The 12,493-nt window shown below is 51.4% G+C and overlaps 1 protein-coding gene and 1 long non-coding RNA gene across 2 annotated transcripts; both read left to right on the forward strand.

Moving 5' to 3' along the window:
• Positions 1-2,894: 2,894 nt before the first annotated feature.
• Positions 2,895-5,040, forward strand: LOC142052954 (uncharacterized). Its single transcript, XR_012659038.1, has 3 exons — positions 2,895-3,371; positions 3,532-3,598; positions 3,743-5,040. It is a non-coding gene; the product is annotated as an uncharacterized LOC142052954 (long non-coding RNA).
• Positions 5,041-6,819: 1,779 nt separating this feature from the next.
• Positions 6,820-12,493, forward strand: SHISA2 (shisa family member 2). Its single transcript, XM_075083881.1, has 2 exons — positions 6,820-7,253; positions 9,347-12,493. Exons 1-2 carry the CDS (start codon positions 6,935-6,937, stop codon positions 9,898-9,900), a joined length of 873 nt encoding a protein of 290 aa, XP_074939982.1. The 5' UTR covers positions 6,820-6,934; the 3' UTR covers positions 9,901-12,493.

The raw sequence follows: 12,493 nt of genomic DNA on the forward strand, positions 1-12,493 counted from the left end.
CTCCTACCTGATCCCATGGTAGCAAAGTGAAGCTGATGCTGAGCTTTGCTCTGAGAGTAAAGAGGGAAGGCTTTTAGTGTTGTTTATGTTGGCTTCAGGCATGGTGAAGGCATTCGTTCTGTCAGTGCCAATAGCAACCTCCTGCTTGTATCAGAGATGTGCAGAAGTGGCTGGAACTGCGGGGCGGCTGTGGCAGCTCATCCAGATTGCCCTGCTCAGGGCAAGAATCGCCATACTGAAGATGTAGGTCTAATGCAAATGCTTAAATTTATACTTAATTAGTAAAAATATTTAGCTAGAAATGCTTTTCTGAGTAATTTGTCACTTTACACTTGAAGTGTCACCTTCCTCATCGTCTCTCCCCGTGCTTTATTTCTAGTGCTGCAGCAGCCAGCACAGCTGCTATTTGTTGCTCTGTCATGGTGATGCCCACGCTGTGGTGGTAGTGGGGTTTGCCAGGCTTCAGAGCTGCTGGGAAGTACTGGGGCAAAAGGGATACTTGGATAAGATCATGGGCTCAGGCGGATGGTGGCAGCATTTCAGCAGCGACAGAAATAGTAACGTTAAAAAACAGAGACCGTTGCAGAGTGGTGGATGTATCATTTAAAGTTAGTCCTGAGAATGGAGCGGGGGGATTGAAATCCAAAGCCACATTGCTAGGTTCTATCATCCTGAAGGTAAGTCGTATTTGATCTGTTCCACTGATGTCAAATAAAACAGCAACGATGCAAGCAGATAGTCTTTTTTACTTCTTTTGTAAGTAGTATAAAAAATGTCCTGATCTAGAAAATATTTGCAGAAATATTACTAATTTCCTGCACCAAGTTGCTGCTTCTTGCAATTGTACTAATAATCCCTGTGTAAAATCAAAAACTGCAAATTAAGTTGTCGTTTAAGTCCTGTTGAACCATACTAAGATGAGAAGCACCTTTTTCTTTTCTGGAGCTCATGAATCTGGGCTATGGCTGCACAGTGATGCTGCTTTCACCATATTGTGTCTAAATCCTTGTCCTGCACTCTGGCATTAAGAGGTGAGCAACAGCAAAATTCTCTTTTCCTTCCTGCATTCGACAAAATGCTCGTGGTTTATGCTCTGTGCAGCATAAACTGGAGAGTGAATGTGGAAAATTCCTGTACCTTGGGAATTTTTCTTTTTTCAATTGAAATAACTTTGTAATAATGATGCCTTGTCAAATTGGCCAGTCTCCCTGGGAGTACAAGCTGTGGAAAGATGGATTTAGCCCATAATAAGTATTTCTTCCTCTCTTCTTGTCTGAGGAGGGGAAAAAGGTTAAAATTCTTTCCTTTTTGCTAGTGGCTCGAGTGGTTGGTTACAGCAGTAATAATAATTCGATTAGGAGACGGCACCCCTTTCAGTCTGAAGATGTGCACATCAGCTTTGTGTCTTTTAGACTGTAATGGCAATCTGTTGTGTCTGCAGTAAGTGGGAGCTCCGAAAAATCAGTGCACTAAGACACCTGGGAGAAGAGCGTGACAGTTGTATTGATCACAGCTGAGTAGTCGGGCAATGCTAACAAACTCCCTAAAGCCCCGGCCCAACGGTGCTCAGTGTTGAAACTGGGGGATGTTTTCTGAGAAACAGCACTTCTTGCAATGTCGCCCTCGTGAATTCGGGGGGAGATGTCCCCGAGCACTTACAGATACTCCTACCCCGTCACCTCGCTCCCCGCGGCCTGCATCCCTTAACCCCGTTATCGAGACAGCGGTGGATTTTGGAGGCAGCCGTGCGATACTGGAGGTGTCTGCATTGGCTGTGATAGCGTGGTGCCAGCGCTGGTGTCTGCTGTCGCTGCTGCGTGCGCCAAGGCAGCGAGCGCTGATAGTGGAAGCCGAGCTTTGCGTATTGATGTGCTTGGGGCCAGTGCAGACACTGCAGATTCACAGCCCAGCCCTTGAGGGGAGTGCGAACTTCGTATCATTTCATCTGAGGTTATTTTTACAGTCCTTTGACTCTTTCTGTGAGATTTTTTTTTTCCTTCAGTCATCTTGTTCTAAGTATTTTCCAGGAAATGAGAGCCAATAAAAGAAAGCCTTTCTGCTATGAATACACATGTATTTTAAAAAGTAGATATTAAATATGTTCCCTAAGCAGAGATAAAAACCAGTCTGGCTTATGCAAGTAATACCACAATCGGAGCAGCAGTTTGGGCCTTTAAATATACTGATGGTGTTTAAATAATGCTTACCCCAGATACAGCGACACTAATGTAGAAGGTAGCTAATAACCAGGGCAGGAAGAGAAGGAAACCCTATGAAGTTTAGCTCATATATTCTGGTAACTATCGTCATCTGGGAAATTACATTAGTATAACCTGTCAGTAAGGACTGCATTCTTGATTACAACAGTTCTCTGCACAAAACCCATAGCGATGGTGTTTTAATAACGCTACTCTTCCCACTAAGCTCACACGGGGGCAGCAAGGCATTGCTGTATCAGTGGGATGTACGGTTTTACCGGAGAAGCGGCTTTGCCCGGATAAATGGACAAGATGCAGGGATCTCTGACTCCAAGGTGACTTGTTTATAAGCGTAAAAAAGCCCCAAACAACAAAACAAACAGGTTTTAAAACAACTAACCCCCTACACACTCAGCTTGGCTTTCAGATGGGAATTGGTTCCATTATTTTATATTACCAGGAAGAGGAATCTCTACTGATGAAGTGTGAAGCTGCAATATGTAAGTGTGCAAACTGCAATAAAACCCAGCTCTTGCAGTAAGCATGGCCTGGCTTTTACATGCCAAGTGATCTAAGCGATAGTGCTGTGATGATGAATTCTAGCTTTTCTCCGGGAGAAGCGAGGGAGAAGGCTTCATGTTGCGAGTTTTAATTTGCAGTCCTGACTTGCAGTGTTGTGGACACAACTGCAAAGCCAAATCAGTTCTTGAATCCAGATTTTCAAGGTTTCTGATGAGATTGCAAAATTGTTTGACAGTAATGATGTAACAATAGATGCATCATATATAGCTAAATATAATGAGAAAGGTACATAAATGCCTGGTTGCCATCTAGGGCTGGGCAGTGAAAAACAGGTAATCTCACTTGTACCCAAGAATGAAACCTAATATCCCAAAGGGGACGAGAAGAAATCATCCATCCACCGTCTAAAGTTTATCTATCTCCAATAGGTTGAAAGGAAAACAGGATAGGAGTTGCTGCCAGTTTTGTGTCTCTCTTACCATCGAGGGAATGTGGCAAGCTGCAGAGCATGGGTTGGAAATACAACAGGGAAAGCAAAACATCCCTAACAGCAAGAGCCACTTACGCGCCCACAGAAGCTCACGGCAGCTCGGAGAGTCGTGTCGCAGGGTTTTCCTTTTCTGAGCTCCAAAGAGGTTCCAACCAAAACAGGTAGAGATACAGAATAAGGTGGCAGGTCTCTGGCCCTGCTTTATCTTGAAGAATTTGTAAGAGGGACACCCAAGGGGGAGGGAAAGGGACTATTGTTTCTTCCTTCTTATTCTTACGGCTTCCTCTAATGTGTCCTTTCTCTTCTTTCCTTCCTGCCCAGTGCACAGCCAGTCCCAACAAAAGTTTGCAGTGCCTCACTGTGACCGGTTCAGCAGCTCAGGCTCAAGGTGCGTGTCCTTGGTTTTCCCCAGATGAACTGGGAGCCGCTAAGGGCAAAAGACTTTGCTTTTGTATTATCCCTCTTTTCGTGCCTTTCCTATTCCTGATGTCTTTTTTTTTTTTTCCCTTTTGTTCATTTAACATGGAAGCAGTTGTATACGCAAATGAGGCCTGCAAACCTAAGGAAAAGAAAGGTTCTGAAGGCACATAAATACTTTTTAAAAACTGCCATCTGTAGAGGGACTGTAGTAGCAAACCAGCGAAATGCCTGTGTTATAGTAAGGACACTATCTGTCAATGCAGTCGCTGAATGAATTTACAAGGTAAGAAGATAGCGGTCTTAGGCAGTCACTTAAGCATACGGTGGTGATTATCCAGCAGCAGCTTTGCCCGCATGATCAGCACCCCGGCCCGGCACCGGCGCAGGGAGCTGCGTCACGGCGCCGCGCCCGGGCACGCAGGTGTGCGGGTATCGCTCTCGCACGGCCAGCGCAACGGCTGGGTGCGGGGTCCTATAAAAGCTATAGCATGATGTAGACGTACTTATCCGCTACGCTGCCGCACAGGCAGTTTGCAGTTCAGAGTGTTAAAAATAATGTGGAAAACGCACTTTGTCTGTTTCAGACAACTAAAAAAAGTAATTTTAACAAATTGCATTTTCCCTGCTCTGAGTGAGATTTCACAGGAAACACAGAACAACAGCATGTGAGTTCTTCAGCTGAATGTGAAACAAATCGTGGCATTCGCTTTCCCGTGATCACGCTTTTGGCTTGAGAAGGGCGAAGAACATTTCTACTGCGGCAAAGGGCTCAGAAAACTACAACAGGTAGTGGTAGAAGTTCGGATACTTTTTAAAAAAATGAAGTTGAAGCAGATAATAGAGGTTTCTAGACTGTGTGATCATTATTGAATATCTCTAGGCTTTAAAAATCTTTGCCCACTCTAATGTATATGTTAAAAGCTGCAAGATGCTCAGTTTGATGGGAAAGGGAATGTGGTGGCCTTAGCGATGGGTTTGGTTTATGTTGGAAAGGATTGAATTAATGTTATGAAATTGCTAGACATGGGAAAGTAAGTGCAGAAGTTGCAGAGTAGCTACTTTGGGTTTGGTTTTTTTTTTCCTGTGCTTTAAATTGTAAATAATACAAATCTTACCTGATCAGCTTGTAAAGACAGGTAGAAGAAAAATCTTTGCTAATTAGTCTATTGCTAACTACATTCTAAAGCACTTTGGAAAGTGCCAAATATTTTAAGTTTTATGAAAGCATAGTGAGGTGCGCTGTTATCTCTGGTTTTACCCAGACAAGTCGAGACCAATTCTGAGCTTGAATATATGAAGCACCTGTTACAGACAATCTCTGCAAGGGATCGGGTGCTGATATTTTGTTGCGATCAAGGCTCCTACCTGGGAATACGTATGTGCTAGATAAATAAAAAGTAGACTATCTTCTAGTAGGCTGTTATTGCCATTGAAAGAGATCCACCTTACTGAATATCAGTGGAACCATCGACTCGAAGGACGGGGCTGGGAAAGTATTTTGCTTGCCACGTATAAAAGAATCAAGAAGCTGCTTTTCTTATTACGATAATGCAGTCCAGCCCACATTTAAAGAAAATATTCTCGTAGGAAGCCCGCTGAATGAAGGCATTTAACAGCTGCCACGCTGCCACTGGGAGCTGCTGGACACCCCAACAGGTCCCTGATGGGAGCTCGTGGCTTCAACTCCTTCCCCAGAGGCTCCCCTTCCCTGCCGTGCCTCGGCCTGACCCACAGCGCGGGGCTGTCTTGGGCAACGGGTGCTCCGGGCAACGCGGGCTGATTGTGTTAAATCCATCATGGGCCACGACTGTGCCTGGTGTGCTCCTCGCCCCCAGCCGAACGTGCTGGAGCTGGCGGCTCGGGCTGACTGCTGATCAGGGTTTGAGATGGAGCATCTCAAGCTCCATCATTCAAATCGCCGCAAGTTTCTTCTCGTTTGTCCAGCTGGGTGGATACGGCAGCGCAGAACCTGTCCCGCTGCAATCCCACTTTCCATCTTGGTAACTACAAGCTTTTCCAGAGGTCGGCTGCTCTGGGTTACTAATCCTCAGTGGGGGTAAGGCACGAGAGGTGTGGGAACCACCTCTGCACCCTGCCCGTGTGGTGGCGTGGCTCCGGCTGCAGGCTGAGCGGGGAAAGGGGCACGGCTGGGAAACAACTCCCTGGGAGCAGCAGCGAGGCCGAGGGGGGCAAAGTGCAATTACCTGGGCTGTAATTTGACCAGAATCTGTTGGTCCAGGCTAATACCTCTGTGAAAGCCTGCAGCTGTCTAGGAGCGGCTGAAAGGAGGCAAACAAAAGAGAGAGATGAAAATGGAGGGGGAAGGACCGGTATGTCATTAGTGCAAGACAATAATTTAACTGAAGAAGAATAACTTGAAAGAATGAGACAAATAAACAGAATTTTGCGGTCACCTTCCCTGCAGTGAAATGACTTAGCAGCAGGGTTTAAAAGCAGTGACAGTTAGCAGAGATATCCCGTTTTCTGCCTTTTTATTACAAGAATAATTGTTTTTAGGTCATCTGATGTCCCATAAGCAAAAGCTCCGGTCGGTAACACACGAGTCGTTTTTCAGCCTCTCCATAAAAGTCAAACTTCGTTGACGGTTCAGCAGCTTGGGCGCGTTTGGAAGCGCATCCTGGCGCCTTCCCCTCAAACCCACCGCGTGGGTCCAGCGCGGTACCGAGCGACCCCGCACCGGGGTGGGGGGGTGGGGGGGCGGGCTGGCTGCCGCTCCTCGGGGCGTCGGTGGCGGCTTTCCTGGGGGGTGGGAGCGGGGCGGGGAGGCTCAGGTGGGTTCCCCTCCCTTCTTACCCCCTCCAAAGCGCGGCGGGCCGGGGGGCGCGGGGCCGCCCCGTCGGGGGGGCGGGGCCGGCGCATGCGCGATGGGCGCCCGCCCCTGCCTATAAGGACGGGGCGCGGCGCCCCCCGCCCCACCCCTCCCAGCGGCGCTGCCGGGCGGGCGGGCGCGGCCGACGGGGCGCACCGCGGCGGCTCCTCAGCGAGCGCCCCCCGAGCGGTCACCGCCACGGCCGCCGGCCCTCGCCCATGGGCGCGGCGCGGGGCGCGGGGCGGCGGCGGGGAAGGAGCGCGGAGTAGCGGCGGCGGCGGCGGCGGCGGCTCCGCACCCCGCGGGCCAGCCCCGGGCATGCGGCGGCGGCGGCGGCGGGACCCGCGGCGAGACTCCCCGCAGCGCGGCGGCTGCATGCCCCGCGGGTCCGGGCGGCGCTGCCCCGGCGCGGGGGGGCTCTGACCGCCCTCCCCCCGCCGCTCCCCCCCCCCCCCCCCCCCCCCCGCCGGCGCCATGCGGGGCGGGCGGCGCTGGCGGCTGCTGCTGCTGGCGGCGGCGGCGGCGCTGGGCTGGCTGCTACCGGCGGGGGCCGCCGCCAGCGGCGAGTACTGCCACGGCTGGCTGGACGGGCAGGGCGGCTGGCGGGACGGCTTCCAGTGCCCCGAGCGCTTCGACGGCGGCGACGCCACCATCTGCTGCGGCAGCTGCGCCCTCCGGTACTGCTGCTCCAGCGCCGAGGCGCGCCTCGACCAGGGCGCCTGCGACAACGACCGGCGGCAGGGCGGCGGCGAGGCCGGCCGCCCCGGCAAGGACGGCCCCGACGGCGCGGCAGGTGAGGCGGCCCCGGCACGGCCACGGCACCGGGGTCCCCCCGGCTCGGCGGGAGCCGCCGCGGGTTTGCGGCAGCCTCGCCCGCTCACTCCCCTCGTCGCCAGACCGCCCCCCCCCCCCCCTCCCCGAGGAGTCGTGGGGAGGCATGAACGGCGGCGGGGCCAGCCCGGCCCTTCCGCAGCTCGTGGACGGGGGGGGAGCGCCCGCGCCTGGGGACTCCTTTTTCCCTCCCGAGCATTTGAAAATCCAGCCCGGTCTTCTTTAAAAGGAGGCGACACCGCTCTCCGGCAGCCTCGGACGAGCTGTTTGTCGTGTGCGGCTCTGCCACCGCTCCGCATTGGCTCCTCAGCCCTGGTTGCGCCCCCGGTTAAAACGGGAAGAAAAAACATGAAACAACCCAGATCAGGCAGAGGGGGGGAGGACGGGACGGGACACACGACACCAAAGTAACGTGACATTTCAAAATTATTTCTGGCCAGTCCCCGCTTTAATTGTATACATCCTTCCAGCTCAGATACCCCACTTAGGACTGTTTCTTACAAGATTGAATTTCAAGGATAAACTCCAGTCTTTCCACTGCTGTTGTAAAAAAAGCCTCGGTGCCTTCCCAGCACCCTTGTTGCCATCCCCACATGCTGAACGCGCTAGAAGTAGCCTGAAGTGGTGTTATAATTAGGACAGACTTATTCTCGGAAAACTTGTGTGTTAAGAGTCTGTAGCAAGTGCATGCACCTGCTCAAGAGCTACTGTATTGCCAAGCGCAGAAGTAGAGACTTTTTTTTGCAAGCTTTTTGCCTAAAAAGTGTTAAAATTACAGAAGAAATGGGAGAAGTGTGACCTTTTGGTTAATAACAACTTGCTCCATGTAATCAGCTGTGCAAGGAGGATATTCTGACTTGAGCGGACAGATGACTCCCTCTGCAGTTTGGAGAACAAGGCATTTTTCTTAACAATTAATACTTGCTGCTCAGCAGGTCTGGAAGCCGTCGCCCTGTGTCGGCACTGGTTAACGTGCCGGAGGGGCAGCCGCTGCCCCTGTGCCCAGGGCACATCTGCATTAATGCCGGTCAGGCAGGGGTCTGCAGCCCTGCTCAGGGCTGCCGGGTTTTGGTGGAAAGGATGAAGCCCAGGCGTGTTGCCAGGAGCATTCACAGGAGCTGAATGGAGGCACCTTCCCCTTGTTATTCCTGGATATATCCGTGCAGATTTCTTACTGAGGCAGAGGAAACATCTTTTCCCTGGCAGTGCAGAGGGACCGGATCCCAGGTCTTTTGAAGGATGGTGCTTGCTGTCTGCCTTGTCAGGCTCCCAGCTCCACTGCTGAAGCATTATGGCCTGTACTTTCTGCTCCCACTCCTCGCCCACTCTCACTCCACCAGTCCTGATATCCCTTTAAGCCTTGCAAGGAGGGATGCTGGTAGCAAAGTTTTGGAGCCTGGTGCTGTCGCCCCCGCCACCCACCCCATGGTGTTTCTCCCCAAACCCAGGGCTGAGGCGCGGAGCAGCTGGACACTCATCCCTGAGGCTGCAGTGTGGCAGAGCCCCGGTGACTGCTGCCTGGGTGCTGCCTGGCCGTCCCTCTGCCCAAAGGGTGGCAGTGGCCAGAGAGGTCTGGTGATGGGGAGGGTGCAGAGCGGCACCAGGGTTTGACCACCCTGTGCTCCCAAGCCCTGAGCAGGGATCCTGCCCCCAAAGTAGCTCCCTATGGCACTGTTCAAACCCATCATTCTCTTGCCTGATTTTTCTTGTGAGGTGTATTTGAGACAGGATCTGGTGAGATGTAGAGTGGTGATTGATGTGGACTAGACCACCATCAACGGGAGCGAATGCCCTCCTGAGAGGTGCGAGCTGTGAGCTTTCCTCCCTGCTAATAACTTTGAAGATGCTTTTGGAAACCGCAGCCAGTGGTTTTAGCAGCGCCTTTCATCCTCTCTGTACAAAATGCTCTCCCGTACACACAACTTCTAGTGCTCCCCCTGCATTGACCTGCACTGTTGGGAGGTGGGCTCGGCTGATGGGGATGAGACCTTCTGCTGGAGCTGCTGAGGTTTGTCCTTATTCCCCAGTGATGATGTTTTTTCCTTGCTGTTGCAGTGCCCATCTACGTGCCGTTCCTCATCGTTGGATCTGTATTTGTCGCCTTCATCATCTTGGGGTCGCTGGTGGCAGCTTGCTGCTGCAGGTGCCTGCGGCCCAAGCAGGAGCCCCAGCAGAGCCGAGCCCCTGGGGGCACCCGCCTGATGGAGACTATCCCCATGATCCCAAGTGCCAGCACCTCCCGGGGCTCCTCCTCCCGCCAGTCAAGCACCGCTGCCAGCTCCAGCTCCAGCGCCAACTCAGGGGCCAGAGCCCCCCCGACCAGGTCCCAGACCAACTGCTGTTTGCCAGAAGGGACCATGAATAACGTCTACGTCAACATGCCGACGAACTTCTCGGTGCTGAACTGCCAGCAGGCCACCCAGATCGTGCCGCACCAGGGGCAGTACCTGCACCCCCAGTACGTGGGCTACGCTGTGCAGCACGACTCGATGCCCCTGACCCCGGTGCCCCCCTTCCTCGACGGTTTGCAGAGCGGCTACAGGCAGATCCAGTCTCCCTACCCGCACACCAACAGCGAACAGAAGATGTACCCAGCTGTGACTGTGTAGCGCTGACGCCTGCCTCCCCCTCCCCACCTGACAGATTTTAATATCTAAACTGAATGGAGGAGAAATACTTCCTTGGAATGAAGCTCCCAGAACATCACTTGTAAATAATTTTGAAAGGCTCATGCATGTCAGACAGTGTTTATAAACCATTTATTTTCATCGGGTTCCGTTGCCAGAAACTGTAGGATGATATCTCTGAATTAACGTTGCCAGATATGCTCTCATTCCAGTGCTTGATTTACAGCGGTGAAGGATTACGCTGAAAATGCATATGTATTTCAGATCACTGTACTTGTGAGATAAATGCCGGAGCCATTAAGTGCCCTTCAGGTATGACATGGTCAGAAGTATTTGCCTAATTAATTTGTAGAAAGAGTTTTGTTACACTGTACAAGACCGCAGTACTTAAGAAACCTCTTTTCTCCTCTCCCAGCTCCTCAATGACATTTCCCGTTGCTTTACAGACAATCACAACCCCGAGCCGAACGGTGCAATCCCTGCGTGCCGGGTGCTGGTACCAGCCCCCGTGGTTTCTTATGCACCCCTGGTTTGGGGTGAAATGCCATGAAAGGCTTAGTCTTGCAATGACCAATTTTCCTTGTCCCTGGTATTTATGTAGGAATGAGAAGAGTGTGAATTATTCGGCTCTTCCCTCCAGTGCACTTGAAACCCTTCTTGATGTGGTTTTGCTTCAAGATCAGGACCCAGTAGTGGTTTGCACAGACCTTACCTTTGTGAACTTTTTACTGAAAACAGGGTACGAGGCGCTTGCTCTCCCTGACACTCAGCAAAGCTTTTGGTGCAGCTAGCAGCATCTGAGCTGAAACCGCCTTTGCTGAGCAAGGGCGTACTGTGACTCCGAACACGCCTGGTGTAACCTCATTTCCCATGAAACAGTAAACCCGTGTGAACGTGCACGAAGTCGTCAGCCCCAAACCCTGCTTGAGATCCTGTCTCACTGTAGGAAAATGGGCCTTGTGCCCCCCCGCCAGCCCACTCTGAGTCCCCAGCCCTGGTCTGGGTGGGAAGGGGGTGTCACACAAAGCCACCACAACCTGGATACAGAGGGGCTGGTGGGGGTTTGAAACCCATCCCCTTTTCTTCTTTACCTGTGGGGATGAGGAAGGCACAGCTATAGTTAAAAATAAGGAAAAAGGCCCAACCAAAGGATGAAGGTGCTTGTGGCTCTCTGTGATGCCATGGGGGTTGGGGAGGTGGCGCAAGGTAGGGCGGGGGGGGCGATGGCACTTTGCACTGGAGCTGCTGGCCCCATCTTGCTTTGCTTCCTGTGGGGGAAAAAAAATTACCTTTCCATGTTGAAGGGGCAACAGAGTACTGGGAATAATTAGACCATGCTAACTGCAATACAGCACCCAGGTGCAACAGACTAGTTAAGGCTTGTTTTGGCTCTTAAAAAAAACCCCCATAGTCTCTGCCTTTCCATCCATTTGTTCTTCAGCCAAAACACCGCAACAGAGGACTGAGGGCATTTACCAAAACCGGGCAATTACTGTAACTAGACCAGAGCTGATAAAAGGTTTCTTATTGCCTGATACTGTATCAGTATGTAGCAATAACTGTGATACTACTATTTTTTGTATGTCTGTTTTTAAATTACGCGTACGTGCAGATGCATTGCCAAATCCAATGGTTTACTTGTAAACGCCACACACAGGCAGTCTGCAGCAGGCAGGAATGGTTTGACCACTGACATAGGAAAATGAATAAGTAATTTACCCTGGATCTGCTGTTCCTGGCTGCAATCTCCCATTCAGTGCGTAGGACCTGGACAGAAACATTGACTAACGAGACCCGGCTTCCCCTCCAGCCAGGCTGGGTGGCTTTGGCAAGGCAGCAACCAGCTGCTGGAGGCGTTGGGCGACTGCTTTGCTCTGCCTGCACAGCTTGGTGCTTCTTTACAGGCAGGAGGTGCACCGGAGCTGGGTGTTGCCAGGCTTTTGAAGGACCCAACATGCTCTGGGGGGTCTCGTGGGGATTTACATTTCTACGTGCCCATGTTGCAGCTTGGGCACACTGACCTTGCAAAGCTGGGTTTGCAGCAGGCTTAGGGGCTTGGATGCCTTCAGCAGCTGGAGGCACTTGGCCCAGGTGAGACCCAGCCTCTTACTGCATGGCCAGACAAGCAGCCCATCCACGCGCTCGTGATCTTTCCCAACTGTGAACCAAGTCAGCTCTCGCCCGCCCCGCCAGCGCACGCTGCCTGCCTTGCATGTGCCCTGGTAAGGACACCTCCTCTGACCTATGAAATTCAGGTGAATCTCTTTGTATATTGTTTACTTTTTTTTTTTAAAAAAAAAAGAAGAATAAGTTAAATCTAAGTCTGTAGAAATTAATTTACAACCGAAGGCAGAGGGACCTGAGTTGTAATAAAAGGAAGTTTGTGAGATGTGGTGGGGTGTCTTTTTTTGTTTTGGGTTTTGTTTTATTTTTTAATGTCATGTACAATAATGTAAAATCAATGTTACCATTTGATACAGCTTTTAAATCTCTGGAAGAGCACTTGCTTTAAAGTGTTTCTTACAAATGAAGAAAAAAGCCCCCTTTGTTTCTTAATAAATACTTTATGGTGTGA

Source organism: Phalacrocorax aristotelis, chromosome 1 (assembly GCF_949628215.1).
Source record: "Phalacrocorax aristotelis chromosome 1, bGulAri2.1, whole genome shotgun sequence".
In the NCBI taxonomy this organism is placed as follows: Eukaryota; Metazoa; Chordata; class Aves; order Suliformes; family Phalacrocoracidae; genus Phalacrocorax; species Phalacrocorax aristotelis.

Coding starts and splice junctions, on each gene's coding strand:
- SHISA2 (XM_075083881.1), top strand. CDS start 6,935: ATGCGGGGCGGGCGGCGCTGGCGGCTGCTGCTGCTGGCGGCGGCGGCG. Junction 7,254..9,346: donor CGGCCCCGACGGCGCGGCAG/GTGAGGCGGCCC, acceptor TTGCTGTTGCAG/TGCCCATCTACGTGCCGTTC.